The following is a 17396-nucleotide window of genomic DNA, read 5'->3' on the forward strand; positions in this document are numbered from 1 at the left end:
AAAATATGTAATTTTTCTGTTAATGTTAAAAATAAATAAAAACTGAAATACACTACTTGCATAAGTGGTCAAACCCCTGATGTTTTGAGTTCCAGATTAAGGCAGACCACAAATTATTCACAAACACACAGACACACCGGGTTGTCCCCCAAATCAAGCATCCGTGGAAGATACTAACTGGTGAAGGAGGCCACCACAGTCCACACATCACCCCCCAAAATCTACAAAGTTCAGTGGTTGTAATTGGGATGCGTGTGTAGGAGTCCATAATCCTAAGGGTGAAACTGGACTCAATTGGAGGGTGGCAATGAGACCAAAACAGAGATTTTGGCCAATCCTAACAGCACTGCATGTGTAAATCCACACATGCCCATACCTCAAGAAACACCACCCCAAAATAGTATTCTAGTCTGCAGGAACTGGGAAACTTTTTAGAATTGAAGGGAGGGCAAAAAAATGCAATGTCACAAGAAAAAGCATTGCAGTCTGTTGTTAAACGTAGGAGCGGGATAGCCTACCTGCTAGTAGGCTAATTACCCAAGAATATGCAAAAAGTATAAGTATAAGAATATTTTAGTTTTTCATTTATTTACTGTTCATTTTCATAGGCAAATATTCGGCCTTATTTTCGGGAAATATGTGTATGCTTTGTTCGCCAGAAAATGGAGATAACTTTCAGGGGGGTTGAATACTTTTGCAAGCCATTGTAGAAAAATAGCGTAAATAAATAATGGAATCTTTAACTTTCTGGCAACCCAAATATGATCCAATGAAATGTGCCGGGGAACGTATCTCAATTTCTTCCGGTTAGTGGGTTTGACTTCACACCATTCGCTCAAAGCAGTCACTAAAGGTCAGTCGCTTTTTGTTGAAAGAGATCTTTTGTCATGGCAAAGCCTTTTAAGTCCGTGCTTAATTGTGTGTGTATGATTATGCACAAAACGTTTTTGCATTCTGTCGCCTGTTGCACATTATTATTTGATCGCGTCCTGGCTAGCTAGTTAGCAAGCAAGCTATTGTGGATTTGCATTGGCAGCTGTGATGAAAAAGGAAAGTGGCTGTGCCCGCCTTCAAACCATGGGAACAGATGGTGCTTTAGCAGGAAAGCCATCGGCTAGCTTGCTAACAACTTCTGTCGCCCTGTGGTCAAAGGCATACCTGAAAATAAACACCTATGTTATTCACATATGTACCAGTCCGATTGTGATGGCCATCCAACACTCCTTTTCATAGCTAAAGCAAACGGCCTCTTTGTGCCACTGCATGGCCTTCTTGGTTGCATCGCAGAAAGTTAGCAAGTGTTTTTTTGTGATTTCAGGAGAAATACTTCAACCATCATACCTTTCAGTTGACACGTAGCTTGCTAGGATTGAGACGCTTATGTAGAAAACCCGTATAACTTCGTTGTCGCCTACACCATTTCAGAGAACGCAGTATAGTTAACTTTGCCAGATAATGCAAAACTTCTAACAACTTCCCTTATAATGCAACTTGATGTTCGGAGAATGGAATCCGCTTAGTTGATGCAGGTTAGGACAGCCATTTTATCGTACGTTACCAGTGAGACTGAATTAAGATGCAATTTGTAGAAAACGTGCTTATAACAAAGTGTGCTTTGTGTAACGTTAATAAATCATTTCCTTGATTTATGCTGACGTGGTGTCATCTGACAGTCTGCTGCAGTTTGAGTGTCTTGGTGTAGGCTGCAATTTGCTGGGACCTTTCTCAAGTACATGTTTAGGCCTACGTTTACTTACTGCGAGGGTGTGAAAGTGCCTAAAAGTGTTTTAGCTTGTAAACCTACTCTGATTCTACATGTAATTTATATATATTATATTTCCATTCCAGTCTTTTCCAGTAAATACCCTTATAATTCCGACCTAGATTAGACACGTGTTAGAATTACTGTGGAAATCAATGTGGTAATAGTTCAGCTATAACCTCCATGAGCTGTCCTACACCAGAACAGTCCAGTTGTTGAGTCGTTCAGTTCTCTCTGAAACTGGTTCTTATCTCTCCAGATGGGCTTTTCATAGGTGCCCTAACTAAACAAATAGCAGAAGGCTGGTTTACGATGGTCAGCATGTCCTTGACCGCTTGTCAGTGCCCTTTGTTTTTTTTTTGTGTGTGGAAAAATTCCTGTATGACAAACCGGTCTGGAGGAGTATTTCATTACCAGGCACCGTGCTATATGCTAAACACAGACAGTGGGTGACCTGTTGCATAAAATAACTGTGCGTCCATTAAGCGTGTGAGAGTGGAGTGCAAGGACACAGGCACACATTTCTATCACTTGGACGTCTGTGTGTGTGTGTGTGTGCGTGTGTGTGTGTGTGTGTGTGTGTGTGTGTGTGCTATAAGAGGAAGTGTGCCTATTGAATGTATAGCTGCTGAACCTGGCATGGGTCCAGTGTTTAGGCTCTGCAGGCATGCTGGGATAGGCCGGGAGCACTGATGGCACTCTTCCTCCCTGACCTCCCCCCTCCCCTCCCGCCTCCCCTCCCGCTTGTTACAGGAGGAGGTCGGAACAGACTGCTCAACTCCTCCTCGTGTGCACCATGGCGAGCCTTCTGCGTGCGGTGGCCACCAGCTGCTCTACTCCGCTCCTCAGTGGGGTCGCCTGCGCCAAGCTCCAGGCCGTCAAGAACGTCCGGACGCCCTGCCTGCGCTTCTTCAGGACCCAGCAGGCTCTCCAGTGCTCGGCCAGCCCAGGTAACTAAACGCACCGCAAGGACGAGGCGAAGGCTGTTTGTGCAAACAAACCTGTAGGTGTCACATTAGTGGACTGCACTGTGTACATGACAAAAGCTACAAAGTAAAGTTCTAGGAAAAAAAGCAGCTTGTTACACAGACATAGAATACTAAACAGTTGGCAGTAGTTCGCCTTGTAATGTTTTGTGACTATGGTGACATTGAGTGCTGAAACAAGCCTGCTATTGTCCAAGACGTAAGCCCGAGTAACCTTCAGTCAACTTGTGTTAGTTGTCTTGCTGTATGGGACACTGAACTTTTTAATCCGTTGCTTGTAGTCATACATTGTCCTTCTAAACCCTCCCCACCGGCTCCAAATGACCTACCTGTTCACCTCAAGGATAAAGCTTTTTTGCCCTTGTTGGTTCGTTTTTAATGTATACATTCCTAACTAAGGTCACCCTTGTTCCGCTCCTGCACCTCTGACCCCCTCTGACCCCCCCCCCCCCACACACACACAGACAGACAGACACACACACACACACACACACACACACACACACACCCAACCTGTTGGTGGAGTTTATTGTACCTGCCTGAGAGGCGAGGGCTGTTTTTGGACACGAATGAATGAAGTGCCTCCACTACTCCGCTTACATTACACAGTACAGTGAGGCAGGCAGACAGACACACAGAGAGAGAGAGCATGCGAGTGAGTTGGAGGCTGGCCATTAATGGCTCGAAGCCTTGTGGCTGCACAGACGTGAAACCTGCAGCTGTGCCCAGCTATTTTTGGCTCTGTATCAGCGGAGAAGGTTGCCAGCAGTGTTGCATGGATCCACGGTTGTTGTTTTTTTGGGGGGGAGGGCAGAATAGAATTGACCCCTGTCTGTTGTGGGGGGGAGACACCAAGGATGGCCGATCCAAAGATCTGCTGTCATATGTGTCGTCCTGTTGTCATGATCTATTCTGTGAAGGTTCTTTGTCGTTGGGACTCCTGAGGGGTGTATTGTCTTTCAATAACAAGAGGGTCTATGCAGCGTTGTTGCTGCTTGACTTCGCCACCCCAGCTGTTTTCTTTTGTTTTGAGTAGAAACAAGACTGCTCACTGCCGTTGCCTTTAGTACAGTGCGCCCGTGTTGCAATTACTTGACAAAAAAAAAACTCTGCCTCTGGCAGAGCTGTTTGCTGAAAGTTTTCCTCCCGGAGCATATACTTAGCCCAAATACCTTTCTAACCACTGTGGGATTGAGCGAAATTCAACTTACTTGCTTTCCCTCAGTTTTTCGATCTAGTTTTCTTCATTCGGAAAGGTCTGGTGCAGGCACATGTCTCTTAGTCGGTTAAGGTTTGTGACGCATACTCAGATGAGGGTGTTATCTATAGATCCAGGAGCCGGCAGTGGAAATTTCCACAGTAGCCGCCCCGTGTCAGCCAGTGCAATGGATCAAGATACACTTTATTGCACAGATCGTTTGGCAAGAAAGCTGTGCTTAGTATGATGCTATCCAGTTGAATCCACTCTCTCCTTTGATTCCAACATGCATTGTTAACCAATAAAGATCTTACACAAAGTCTTTGCATATGTGGCCCCCGGCCATAGTAGTTTAATTGTGTTGAACTGTGGCTGACTGGCAGGAGTCATTGAAACTGAGCGTTGGCCCTAATTGGCTCGGGAATGCGTGCGCTGGAGTGGCAAAGGGCAATCTTGAATCGTGCTTTATCAGTGTGCTTGATGATAATAACAGAACTGCATGGTTACTCCCATTCAAATCCTCGTGTAGTGATTCACAGTAGAGGCTTTAAACCTCCTAAGGCAAGATAGTTCTATGTTTACTATAAGGCTATGCAGTATGTTGTGTCTTGCCACCGCATGCGAAGCAATTAATTACAACACCTGATATATTCTCAAGGTCTTTAACAAATCAGACCAAAATAGCCTGAAGGGTACTGACTGGGAAAAACATGCTATACAGAAGAAAAGATGTATATTCAGTCAGAAGACAGATTTATTTTAATGACGGAAAGATGCATGTCATTGTCAAAGTAGCAGGACTAAACAATCATATCCCACTACACACAATGGGAGAGCTCAACCCTCCATGTTGTTTTTGCAGGCGTTCCTTACAAACAGCTGACTGTTGGCGTGCCCAAGGAGGTGTTCCAGAATGAGCGGCGAGTGGCCATCTCCCCCGCGGGCGTGCAGGCCCTGGTCAAGCAGGGCTTCAACGTGGTGGTGGAGACGGGGGCCGGAGACTCGGCCAAGTTCCCCGACGAGATGTACACCGCGGCTGGCGCCGCCATCAAGGACGCCAAGGAGGTGTTCGCCTCCGACATGTTGCTGAAGGTGGGTTGGTTGGGTGCCCAGGTCTAGGAGAGTGGGTTGAGGTGAAGGTGGGGTACTTTTGGACTCATCAGCCTGCAGGCTAAACCTCAGTTTTGCCAGTTACAAGGATGACAGCGTTATAGTTATGTAAGTAAATTCCTAGGTGAACGAGTGTAAACATGAGCTGGTCCTGTGCACTCGGGTTCTGCATTTGTTTTGGGTTAGTAGGGGCTTGAGGGGGCTGTTCCAGCGTGAGGCTGGTCGTCGCTGGTCATTGGTCACACAGCTCTTCTCACAGGCATCCCTATGTCATGTCAGGCATCCCTATGTCATGTCAGGCATCCCTATGTCATGTCAGGCTAACCCTGTCAGCCGTTCTCATGTTTGTTCTCTCTCTCTTTCTGTCTGTCTGTCTGTCTGTCTGTCTGTCTGTCTGTCTGTCCATCTCTGTCTGACTGTCTGTCTGTCTGCCTGTCTCTGTCTGTCTGACTGTCTGTCAAGTGTGCCTGTCTTTCTGTCTGTCTGTGTGCCCATGTGTTTTAAGTGTGCAGTACTGTAAAGAAGTAAACAAGTTCTAAACATCTGTCTGTGTCTCTCTATCTCCATCATCCATTCTTTAGGTCCGTGCCCCCATGTTGAACCCGGCACTGGATGCCCACGAGATTGACCTGATGAAGGAGGGGTCAACGCTGGTGAGCTTCATCTACCCGGCCCAGAACCCTGAGCTCATGGAGCAGCTGTCCCAGAAGAAGGCCACCGTTCTGGCCATGGACCAGGTGCCCCGCGTCACCATCGCCCAGGGCTTCGATGCCCTCAGTTCCATGGCCAACATCGCTGGGTGAGGATTTGCTTTTGCATTAAACATTAAAAAGGGTTTTTCATGTGGAAATCACAGGTTGTGATTTTGAAATCAGAAATTGTTTAACTAAATTTAATAATTGTAGTAAGTGGAATTGGGAGGGGCTAGATTTTCCATACAGTTTCTACTTTTAAGAAAAAATAGAGTTAAAATGGCTTAAAGTGTAGTGCTTGTCAACTAGTATCCGTCCTTTGGAGTTTGGAGTAACCCCCCCTGGGGTTAACCCTACTCCTACCCCGAGGGAATGCGTAGAGTCTGTTGTGCAGAGTAAGGTGGCCCCTCAAATAAGAAACATCTGTACGTGTTCAGAGCAGTGACTAAGCAGGTTTGCCCTCCACTCAGATCTGTATGTGTTCAGTGCAGTGACTAAGCAAGTTTGCCCTCCACTCAGCCACCATTTAAGAGAATTCCACCACAGAAATCTGAAATCTGTTTCTCTCTAAACATTTCACATTTTCATTATTTTAAGCAAATCACCAGAGCCCTCCTTTTTAACATAGAGACCCGGAGGGAAGTGTGTGTGTGTGTTTGTGTGTGTGTGTGGTGTAAACAGGCCTGATATTTCTAGCCAGTGGTGGTTTGTGTGAGTGTTGTCCCCTCCCCAGACAGTGTTGAGTTATGCGTGATGTGTGTCTTTGTTTTGGCAGATACAAAGCCGTGGTGCTGGCAGCAAACAACTTTGGCCGCTTCTTCACCGGCCAGATCACTGCAGCTGGGAAGGTTCCCCCAGCTAAGGTACGAGGCTGTGTGTGGTCTGAACACATCAGGCCTGGAGTACTGTCTGTCCAGTGTACAGGGTGCTAAGCCTTTGATTCTGGCCTGTCTCAAGCATATAAAGATGCATGCCTTTTTATAACATCCATTGAGATTGAAAGCTAATGAGCGCTATAAAAGGTTTTCTTTATTCTCATATGGGTGTTTATGTACATCATTCAATGTAAAGTATCCAGATAAGCACATCTCCGTAGCAAAGGAATTCAGACCCTAGTCAACCTTCTCCAAGGCCTATATTAATAATAATAATATTATTATTATTATTATTATTATTATTATTATTATTATTATGAAGTGTCACCTAACAGCTCTCCTCACTTGGTGGTCTTCATGTACAGTCCACACTCACTCCTCCTGCACATTAGACTGTGTTTCATCCAATCATCACTGATCATCTTGGATTTAACGCAGCCATGGTACTGATCGGTGTGTGTGTGTGTGTGTGTGTGTGTGTGTGTGTGTGTGTGTGTGTGTGTGTGTGTGTGTGTGTGTGTGTCTTGGTTGTTATTGTACTGTACAGGTGCTGATCATTGGGGGAGGAGTGGCTGGTTTGGCTTCTGCAGGCACTGCCAGGGCAATGGGTGCCATCGTCCGAGGCTTTGACACCAGGTAAGAGGGTGAACCCGTCTTGGTAACATGAGATGTTTGTGTGTTGCGCATTTGAGTGGTTGGGTGTTTCTTGTGTGTTAATGTGTCGTCCTAGGGTCGCAGAGTTTAAGCAAGGGCCTAATGAGGTAGTGTGGATGTTTCGAGATGACACCACCAGGCACCATCAGTTGACTGTTGCGTGTGATTTTTAAATCCTACTTAATTACAGTGAAACTATAAAGCACCGTTAGAAATTTGTAGACAGAAAATTATTTGGGATTAAGCGTTTCGTCAAAGGCTTAAGTCACTGTGGCCCCCCCCCCCCTTCCACTGTGGCCCCTCCTTCCCTTCCACTGTGGCCCCTCCTTCCCTTCCACTGTGGCCCCTCCTTCCCTTCCACTGTGGCCCCTCCTTCCCTTCCACTGTGGCCCCTCCTTCCCTTCCACTGTGTCAATAGAAATGTCTTGCCACCACTTCGCTTGGACCACGCTCAATTTCCTCGCGGTTTCTCGGCGGCCGGGGACGTTGATAAAACATTCCCAGAATGCACCACATCACAGGCCCCCGTGTCCCTCAAGACACTATCAAAGTGCGCCCTGAAAGACAGAGCCCCGTTCGCTCCAGAGGGGTGGCACAGAGGGGTGGCACAGAGGGGTGGCACAGAGGATCAGAGGCGAAACGCTCATTTTTATTCAGCTCAATGAGAAAGAAGCGTAATGAAGACCAGGCGCTGTGGTGCTGTCCCGTTCGGCCCGTGGGTTCTGTCCCGTTCGGCCCTTGGGTTCTGTCCCTTTCGGCCCTTGGGTTCTGTCCCGTTCGGCCCGTGGGTTCTGTCCCGTTCGGCCCTTGGGTTCTGTCCCGTTCGGCCCTTGGGTTCTGTCCCGTTCGGCCCGTGGGTTCTGTCCCGTTCGGCCCTTGGGTTCTGCGTATTGCTTGCATAACTTCGGATTAGGTTTTTAGTTTTTCTTGGTTTTCGGAAAGGTGGGGTCCTTATTTGTTCTAATTTGCTACTCAGTAATTTGGCTAATTAGGTAATCCTCCTTTAATCTAAATGATGAGAGCGGGTATTACCGGACCAGACTGACGGATAGACCTGTTAGTCGTCTTGAAGGCTCTCAGAATCCATGAAATTATTGGGTTCAGTATCAAGTTTTGGCCAATAGGTGGCAGGGTTGCACTGGCTTTCACAGCATTTCAGTTTGCCATTCCTTTCCCCATGAATTAGTGAGTCTAATTTTCAAACTTGACGTATTATTTTCTTATATTAATCCATTGATCCTATTATTCATTTTTACCTCCTCTGTTGTCTTTTAATTTCAGGATTGGCCTGTACCACACCTCTTTTGTAAGATACTCGTATGACTTAACTAGACCGCTAAGACCAGCTTTGTCAAATGTTGCAAATACTATACATGATGCGTAGTAGTGTGTGGGATTGCACCTTTGACCTTGTGTTTACTTGCTCTGCTCTGTCAGCTAAGGTCATTGGCCCCTCTTGCTTGGAACGTGCCTATCAGTGATATTAGCCCTACTGAGGGCAAGTGGTTTTCCATTTCCCTAAGAGCTGCATGTTGTAAGAGTGAGTTAAAGTTTCAAAAGGGTGATGAAACAAAAAAAAGGTGAACCAGTAGACACAATATTTTGTCCTCCCGTTCTGACATTGTGAGTCATACTTGAGTCACACACACAACCTGTTTTAGAGAAAATAAGCGCTTGTGCCGCTGTCTTCCAGAGAGGCTGCCCTGGAGCAGTTCAAGTCGCTGGGAGCCGAGCCCCTCGCAGTGGACATGAAGGAGGCCGGCGAGGGCCAGGGGGGCTACGCTAAGGAGATGTCTCCTGCGTTCATCGAGGCGGAGATGAAGCTGTTTGCCAAGCAGTGTTTGGACGTTGACATAATCGTCACCACTGCCCTCATCCCTGGTAGGCCTAACCCGTCCCCCACCCCAATACGCCATCCGCTGTGTTTCTCTGTCTCAAGTCTTCACGTTTTTCAGCAATGTCACTTTATTTATTTATTTATTTATTTATTTATTTATTTATTTATTTGTTTGTTTGTTTGTTTGTTTGTTTGTTTATTTATTTAATGAATCTATGAACATCTGTATCTTCTTTCCATTTCACCCTCCGCTGCTCAAGCGTTCCGAGGCACCAAAGCACAATGCCTTCCTAAGACCTCGCCAAGCCATTCAAGTTCATTTCTACTTTTTTTTTTTTTTTTAAATGTATTTCTTCTTTTCTCTCCCCTTCCTCTGTTCAGTGGCCCCGGGGCCCTCAGTAAAACTCCAGTTAGTCCTGAGCTGCTTTGTATTACAACAGGATCTGATGGCTGCTCCAGTTAAGACCCCTGATGTGGTCTCCTGATATTTGTTGTACCATTACCAGCCTCAGACAGATAAGATGGATGCCCTGTGGAGACACATGCGAGCGGGAGAGAAGCATGGGAAACGAAGGGAAATTGTGCAACAATTTGCAGCATCGCACTGGCTAGTTGAACAGTGCTCGTATATTGCCCACAAGCATGCTTATTAAGCTCCGATAGCTAACAAAAACATGTGTAAGTCAATGGAGATGATAGAAAAAAGAAGGACTAGCCTGTAATAACATCTCATAATCCGAGGCAGGAGCCCTTGGCAAACATCCTAGGGCTTTTCAAGAACTTCAACATGCTTAGAGCTTACAAAGGCGCGACAGTGGTACAGGAGGTAGAGAAGTCGTTTAGTAATCAGAAGGTTGCTACCGTCCTTGAGCAAGACACTGAACCCCTAATTGCTCCTGATGTGCAGTGTGCCATCAGTGTAAATGTAAAATGTGTATACATTGTAAGTCACACATATGTAAGTCGCTTTGGATAAAAGCGTCTGCTAAATGACTAAATGTAAATTTAACAAAGTTTTTTGCTGCTTGAAATTTGCAGTCAGGAATTCGGTGGTTGCGCTTCACTCTCCGTCAGACACTCATTAGCCCTACGGTTTTAGGCCTGCTTCTCCTTCTGCTGGGTCTGTTGACTCCCCCAATGCCAGTAGTGTGGTTATATCCCTGTGCTTGAGCAGATCCATGGTTTGACATGCACATGTTTATCATCGTTAAATTACTCCGTCCTTAACTCTTCAAGGACCTGCGTGACGAGACACGCTTGGTTCAGTTTTGAAATATGACCAAACCTGAAACTGAGGCAGTTTGTTAGTTGCTCATATGAACTCCATCTTTGCTTGGCTAGGTTAACGCCCTGTTCTGCCAGTTTAGTGTCCACTTAGATTGATGTTAACCTCAACGCCAACGGGATTCCAATCAGCAACCCAAAGACAAATTCAATTTAAATGTGATATGTTCTGGCCCTGAGGGCGGTGTTCCTCACCCCTTGTTCTGCCGCCTCATCCAGCGCTAACGCTAACGGCCCTCACCCAGCGCTAACGGCCCTCACCCAGCGCTAACGGCCCTCACCCAGCGCTAACGCTAACGGCCCTCATCCAGGGCTAACGGCCCTCACCCAGCGCTAACGCTAACGGCCCTCATCCACGGCCCTCATCCAACGCTAACGGCCCTCACCCAGTGCTGTACTGCAAGCCTGGCCACCTGCATGAGCACAGTGCAGCTGATGCTAATGCTCACGCTCACACAGCCCTGAGACACACACACACACACTCACTCACGCTCACTCAGCCCTGAGACTCGTCAGCTGTTTCCATCAGGGAAGTGTTTACCTGCTGGCTCGCGTGGAGCGAGGTCAGGCCGCGTGTGTGTGTGTGTGTGTGTGTGTGTGTGTGTGTGTGTGTGTGTGTGTGTGTGTGTGACGCACCCATCACAGGGGCACAGCGGTTGCCAAGGCCGTGGGGCTAGCAGCTGAACGAGTCTGGTTTCTAGCAGAAGGAGAGAGACAGAGAGAGGCGCTGGTTTCTAGCAGAAGGAGAGAGACAGAGAGAGGCGCTGGTTTCTAGCAGAAGGGAGAGAGAGAGGGAGACGCGCTGGTTTCTAGCAGAGGGACAGGGAGACGCTCTCCACTCACCCCGGCATGTTCCACACTACTGTTTCTTGTTAAAGCCGGTTCCTCTGACCTTGACTGTGTCTGTCTGCAGGCGCTGGTGTTCACCTGATGTTGTCAAACAAACGTGCACACCACATTGCAGAGGGTGCCTTGACTTGAAATGATCGGAACTAATAGGTTGCTAGAATATTGAAGTTGGAAACCAAATAATAGTAGTCAGTGTGAGGTTATGTTATTAAAAAATATACTCATATAACACACCATCATCACCATCTTTGTGGTTCTATGTTTACATGTGATGAAATGTATTCTATACATCTTGTCTGTAGTAGCAGCCTTCTCATGCGCAGCCCTGATGGCGGTCTTGTGTATTTTTCCCCTCTAACTACATCCAGTATCAATGTACGCTTTTGTGTGTGTGCGCTAATCCTCCCAAGACTCACACTGACGCATCCACAAAAGGCTTTTGACATTTGACCCTTGCGTTGCCATGGCGCTGTGTCCTCAGGTCGCAAGGCGCCCATCCTGATCACGAAGGACATGGTGGAGAGCATGAAGGACGGCTCTGTGGTGGTGGACCTGGCCGCCGAGGCGGGGGGGAACATCGAGACCACGGTCCCCGGAGAGCTGTCTGTCCACAACGTGAGTCTCGCTCCCGGGTCTCTCCATTCTCCTCCTGAATAGCGTCTTAGGTTGCTCTTTATCCTGGTGAGGAGCAAATAGTGAAGCCGTATAGACATTTCAATAGTATGTAGTTGTTTTGATCAGATTAACCTAACTGTTCAGATTTGTTTTTCTTGTTTAAAAAAAAAAAAAAAGGTATAAGTGGACCCCTCCTCGTGTTGGGGTTTTGTTGGTCGGACTGGACGGTACAGGCTACAATTTCCTCTTAAGAGTGACATTTTTTTTTTTTTCTCTTCTCATTAGGGTGTGGTCCACGTGGGCTACACTGACCTTCCCAGCCGCCTGCCCACCCAGTCCAGCACCCTCTACTCCAACAACATCACCAAACTCATCCGCGCCATCAGCCCTGACAAAGACCACTTCTTCCTGGATGTCAAGGAAGCGTTTGGCTACGGCACAATGGACCACGTCGTCCGCGGCTCCATCGTCATGCAGGTTAGTGGCGGAACATCCGGTCACATCTTCAATCAGGAATGAATATATCAGGAATATGAAGCCATTACTCCAAATGTATGTTTATACTAATCGGGAATGTCGACTTGCTTAAACAAAATGTCCGCTATGTTTCCAGCGCTAGTGACTGTATTGCTGTCTCCTGACTGAATGAATGTATGTCAAGTGCAGTGACCAGCATTTCCCCTTTCAGTGACCTCCACCTCACACTCGTCTGGTCGCGTATTGGACTGGACGATGGCCGTGAGTGGAGTTGCATTCTTTTAAAGCCTCTGGTTTCCACTCCTCCTCCTCCTCCTCCTCCTCCTCCTCCTTCCTCCTCCTCTCTCTCCATGCGCAGGATGGAAAGGTGCTTTTCCCGGCGCCCGCAGCCCAACAACGTGCCCGTGGCGGCCGCCCCCATCAAGAAGAAGACCAAGAAGGAGCTGGAGGCCGAGAAGGCCGCCGCCATCTCCCCTTTCGCAGCCACGCTCACCACCACTGGCGCCTACGCTGGAGGTGAAGACCCGGCTTCTTGCCCTCTTTTCTTCTCATATCTTCTCGTTTTATTGCTCTTAACCCATTCATACACCTTTTAGGATGACCCGCTTATTTTTGTGTGAGACTGTGTTCTTCAGACAGCATTGAATTCTCCTGTTTTGAATATCTGTTCCAATTTTAACAAGTTATGCCACATCATTTCTGATGGTATGGACCTTGCAGGATCTTTGCTAGCTGACCTCTTCAGGAGCAGCCATTGTAGCGCCTCAGTCTTTGACAGCTCCTAATCCACTCCCCATAGCAGGCTGACGGGTGCGATTGAGGGCAAAGATCCTTCAATTCTTGATCGCAGGTTACCAGACAGTTTGTACGTGAAAGCCTTGCTCATAAAATCTAGATCTAGCACCAGTCCAGACCAATCAAACCTTGCTCATAAGATCTAGATCTAGCACCAGTCCAGACCAATCAAACCTTGCTCATGCTAACCCTAAAGCTGTGGTGGTGTGAACACGTGGGTGGTATTTGTGATGTGTTCACCTCAAAAGTGTCAGCCTCACCTTGTGTTGACATCACCATGACCTCGCCTTTTGTAGGCTTCAACTCTTCCTTGGTGTTTGAGCTGGCACTGACAACATTTGGGCGCCATTAGGCGGAAACAATGCTATTGGTGTGTCATGGCCTTTTTTTTTTTTTTTAAGGGTGGTCTTGGGGCTCAAACCAGGGTTAATAGGCTAGTCACAGGGTTTAACGTCTGCCATTAATGTTTTCTTTTATGGTCCCCCCTCCGATGAATTAAATGTTCCTCTCCAGGTCATTGCTCAAGCCATCCTCTCTTTTTGTTGCTTAGCAATCCTCCCAAATGTGTTTTTATTTTCCTGCCTCCTCAGAGTGCTGCTCCAGTCTCCATTAAACTTAAAAGCCCTGCAGAGAAAAATACGCACAAATGAATTCTATTGGTTACAGACGTGCCAGGAGTGAGTGTGTGTGTGTGTGTGTGTGTGTGTGTGTGAGAGAGTGTGTGTGTGTGTGTGGAGAGACAGAGAGAGGCAGCTCTGGCCTTAGATCAAAGCGCACACTTCACTCATGCAGACAAGCCGCAAATGCACCACGCACGTAAATAAACACCCTGGGATAAACAAACATGCAAATTCATCTTCCTGCCCTTTCATGCTTTTTTTTTTTTTAGTTTTTCTTTCTTTTTTGTTTTGGGCCTATCTGTCTGACCGTCCTGCAACCCCCCTGTACCCCACCCCGACCACCTCATCAGACGCGTATCTGTATGACCAGCGCCAAAGCCCTTTGAAATCAGAATTGGTCACCTAATTGGCGCACCGCCTGCAACCACCCCCCCCCCACGCCTCCTCCCCACCTCCAAATGCCAGGAAACTGGTAATAATAAAAGACCAAGGGGGGGGCGGGGTGGGGTGGAGGGGGCTGTTTTAACCCCAACCCCCTGCTGGCTCGGTCTGTAATGGGGTAAGAGGTTTTTTTTTTTCCCACGCGGCCCCAGCGCTCGCTCTCCCTCGCTCTCCCTCGCTTCGTCGTGGCAGCTGAGGTTGCCACCGGCGGGAGGGAGGGTTTTGGGTGGTGGTTTGCCCCCCCCCCCCCACGCCCCCCCCCCCCCCCACCCCTCCCTGTCACACGTCCGCGGTTCTCACCTGGGCTACCGTCTGTTTCGCACCTCGGCGCTGATCCTTCACCTCCAGCTGTTTTTATGGGTGGCCTTTGTAACACGCAGGTGGGAGCTGGAGCCAAGTTCAAAGATGGCCTGCGCCTAAAGATGAATGGCTTTTAATCAGAGACGGGGGAGGGGGAGGGGGAGGCTGGGTGGGAACTGAGGACTGCATCAGTAATTGTCTGGAGGTTCTTTTTTAGTTTTTTTTTTTTAAGTGTGTTCGAGCTTCTGTTTGTGGTTCACATAAAGTTTTCCAAAACAGGGAATTTGTAACACGCTTAGGATCCACCCTATAGGTTAGGTTAGATTAAACACCCTTTGTTCATCCCCTTGTTTGACTGATCTGCAAACAATTGAACTTGGGTTTGTTTGTGTGTGTTTGTTTGTTTGTTTCAGGACTGGGCACGCTACTTGGCCTCGGCCTCTGCGCCCCCCATGCCGCCTTCCCCCAGATGGTGACCACCTTCGGCCTGGCAGGACTCGTGGGGTACCACACGGTGTGGGGCGTCACCCCAGCTCTGCACTCGCCCCTCATGTCCGTCACCAACGCCATCTCCGGTAAGGATCACAACGCTTGGCCCGGTCCAACTCGGCCCGTAAAACAAATCTCGTGTTTGGTACCTCCTCTTTTGACCGTTGGAAGTTGGTAGTCTCTCCGTAGTCAGAAAAAGCTTCAACTGTTTGAAGGATTTAAGGGCTGTTTCCTGCACTTGTTTGGTTTGTGATGTCGGAGCTCTCCATTCCACTGTGCCAGGGTAAAGAGGGGAAGCCTTCACAGTGCAGCTGGGGATGCTTGGCATTAATGCTTCTATAAATAGCAGGTAATGTGTTTAACCAAGAAGAACCTCATTACCAAACCCCACACACACACTCTCTTTCTCACACACACACACACACACACACACTCTTGCTGTGTTGAGATTAATCCTCTCTGGTCGGCCACCCTCGGAGCAGGAACTTGCCGTCTTCATTAGTTTGGTTTGTGTGGTGTGGCTTCCATGCGGCTCCCCTCATGTGGTTGAGGATGTCTCCCACAGCCCAAGGAGAACGACAGGGTCGGGGTAGGCAGTGTGTGTGTGTGTGTGTGTGTGTGTGTGTGTGTGTGTGTGTGTGTGTGTGTGTGTGGGGGGGGGGGGGGGGGGGGGCTTCCTTAAAGCTCGCGCCCCTTCCTCCCCTGGCAGGATCCAGGCCCAGGAAAGGCTTCATCGTCTTTTAACAAGTCTGTGGTGGTCCACATTAAAGGCCTGTTCATGTCGGCCGTGTTGTAAACGTCTCTCTCGAGGGAGACTACAGGGGCATCCACCGGCAACAGAAATTAGCCCCGTGGACCTCCTGCACACTTCCTGGCACACTTTAGTGCTCCTCAGGAACCCTGCCCCTCGCCCCTCGTCATTCTTCTTTCTTTCATTCTTGTGGGGTATTTTCCTCCCGTACTTGACACTTCGAACCCAGGTTTGCCGTTTTTTTTTTTTTTTTTTTTTTATATTCTCTCACACACAGCGTTGGAAACGCCGTGGGCGCCAGAGTTCCCTGAGCCAACCGTAATAAAGCACAAATCAACGGGAATGAGACATTAGGGCACTTATTAGGAATTTACTCCTCTGAAGAGAGAAGGAGGAGAGAGGGAGAGGGAGAGAAATAACTGTCTGCTTTTTTAAAAAAGCATCGAGTTTCTTTTGATGTCTTGTCTCCTGTCTTGGCCGACGGTGAGGGTCGAGTCCCTTTCCTTGCGCCCCTTTAGTCTACTTGAAACGAGTGAAATCAGAGTTCGCTGGCGTCCCCTCAATGCCACCTGAAGAGTTCTTGGAGGGTGAGGTGTTGAGTGGACGTCATCTTTGTAACTCTTTGTAACGCTTCTAGTTACGGTGTAGGAAAGTAGTCTGGAATCGGAGGCACTGGTGTCCGGTGTGGTGTGTGTTCGTTCACATTGGATATCGTATTCTTCCATGGCTGAGTCAGTGCTGTTGCTTTGCACGATTTGAACTTTTAACTTTTAACTGTGCGAGGTGAACCCTTCAGGCGCTTTGACGCTGCAGACGTTTTTGTCACGTATCCCAAGCTTTCGTGAAGGGTGAAAAAAAAAAAAAAAAACATGTCTCCCAAGTGCTGCCCATGGCTAGTATGTACAAGGAAGTGTTTTAGTGTGTGCATGCGTGTTGAGGTGGGTGGGTGTGTGCGTGTGTGTTAGGCAGAGCAGCACACGTGTGAAGTCGGCATGGTTTGTACTTCGGTTTACAGTTCGTCTGCTGCATTTCCTGTAGTGCTTGAGGTAGCGTGCGCAAGGGGTTCTCCTACTCCTGGTCTGCGATCAATTGCTGCTCGGGGATTTCAAAGGAAAGGGGGGGGCTAAATGCTCGGCGGCAGCAGTTACACACATGATTGACTCACGCTGGCGACTCGTAACCTAGCCATCGCAGGTTTACTTCAATTCCGAGGCGTTCCATTTGAAAACCATTAAGGTGTACTCATTTAGTTTGCTATTCGTTTGTTTATTTCCGTTTCTATTCCGAGATCTCTCCCGTCGGAGGGCGTTCTCGGTGGCTCGGCTGTTTTTTAAGGTTCCAAAAGTGGCCTCCGAGTCGTTGGAAGTCCAAGAGAATGAGAAGAGTCTGTTCATGTTAAATATATAATTTCATGCAAAGCGTATGCATGTTTAGATGTTATGTCATGTCATGGAATGTTTACAGTGTGTTCGTGGAAACCTCATTCATAACCATGAGCGTTAATATGAGCAAGAAGCCCTTCCCCCCCCCCCCTCATGCTGACCGTCTTGTTGTTGTGTGTGTGTGTGTGTGTGTGTGTGTGTGTGTGTGTGTGTGTGTGTGTGTGTGTGTTCCCCTCCAGGGCTGACCGCTGTGGGGGGGCTGTCCCTCATGGGAGGTGG

At 48.0% G+C, this 17396-nt stretch overlaps 1 protein-coding gene across 1 annotated transcript in view; it reads left to right on the forward strand.

Moving 5' to 3' along the window:
* Positions 1-745: 745 nt before the first annotated feature.
* The window catches only part of nnt (nicotinamide nucleotide transhydrogenase), a 42773-nt gene continuing 26122 nt past the window's right edge, over positions 746-17396 (forward strand). The window contains 13 exon segments of the mRNA XM_031577611.2: positions 746-853; positions 2516-2712; positions 4809-5038; positions 5638-5855; positions 6524-6611; positions 7171-7259; positions 8971-9158; positions 11729-11862; positions 12148-12339; positions 12698-12727; positions 12729-12855; positions 14909-15070; positions 17357-17396. The exon segment at positions 17357-17396 is cut by the window's right edge and continues 71 nt beyond it. Of these exon segments, the coding sequence (XP_031433471.1) occupies positions 2559-2712; positions 4809-5038; positions 5638-5855; positions 6524-6611; positions 7171-7259; positions 8971-9158; positions 11729-11862; positions 12148-12339; positions 12698-12727; positions 12729-12855; positions 14909-15070; positions 17357-17396 (1652 nt within the window). The 5' untranslated portion in view covers positions 746-853; positions 2516-2558.

This window comes from Clupea harengus, chromosome 12, assembly GCF_900700415.2.
Source record: "Clupea harengus chromosome 12, Ch_v2.0.2, whole genome shotgun sequence".
Lineage (NCBI taxonomy): Eukaryota > Metazoa > Chordata > Actinopteri > Clupeiformes > Clupeidae > Clupea > Clupea harengus.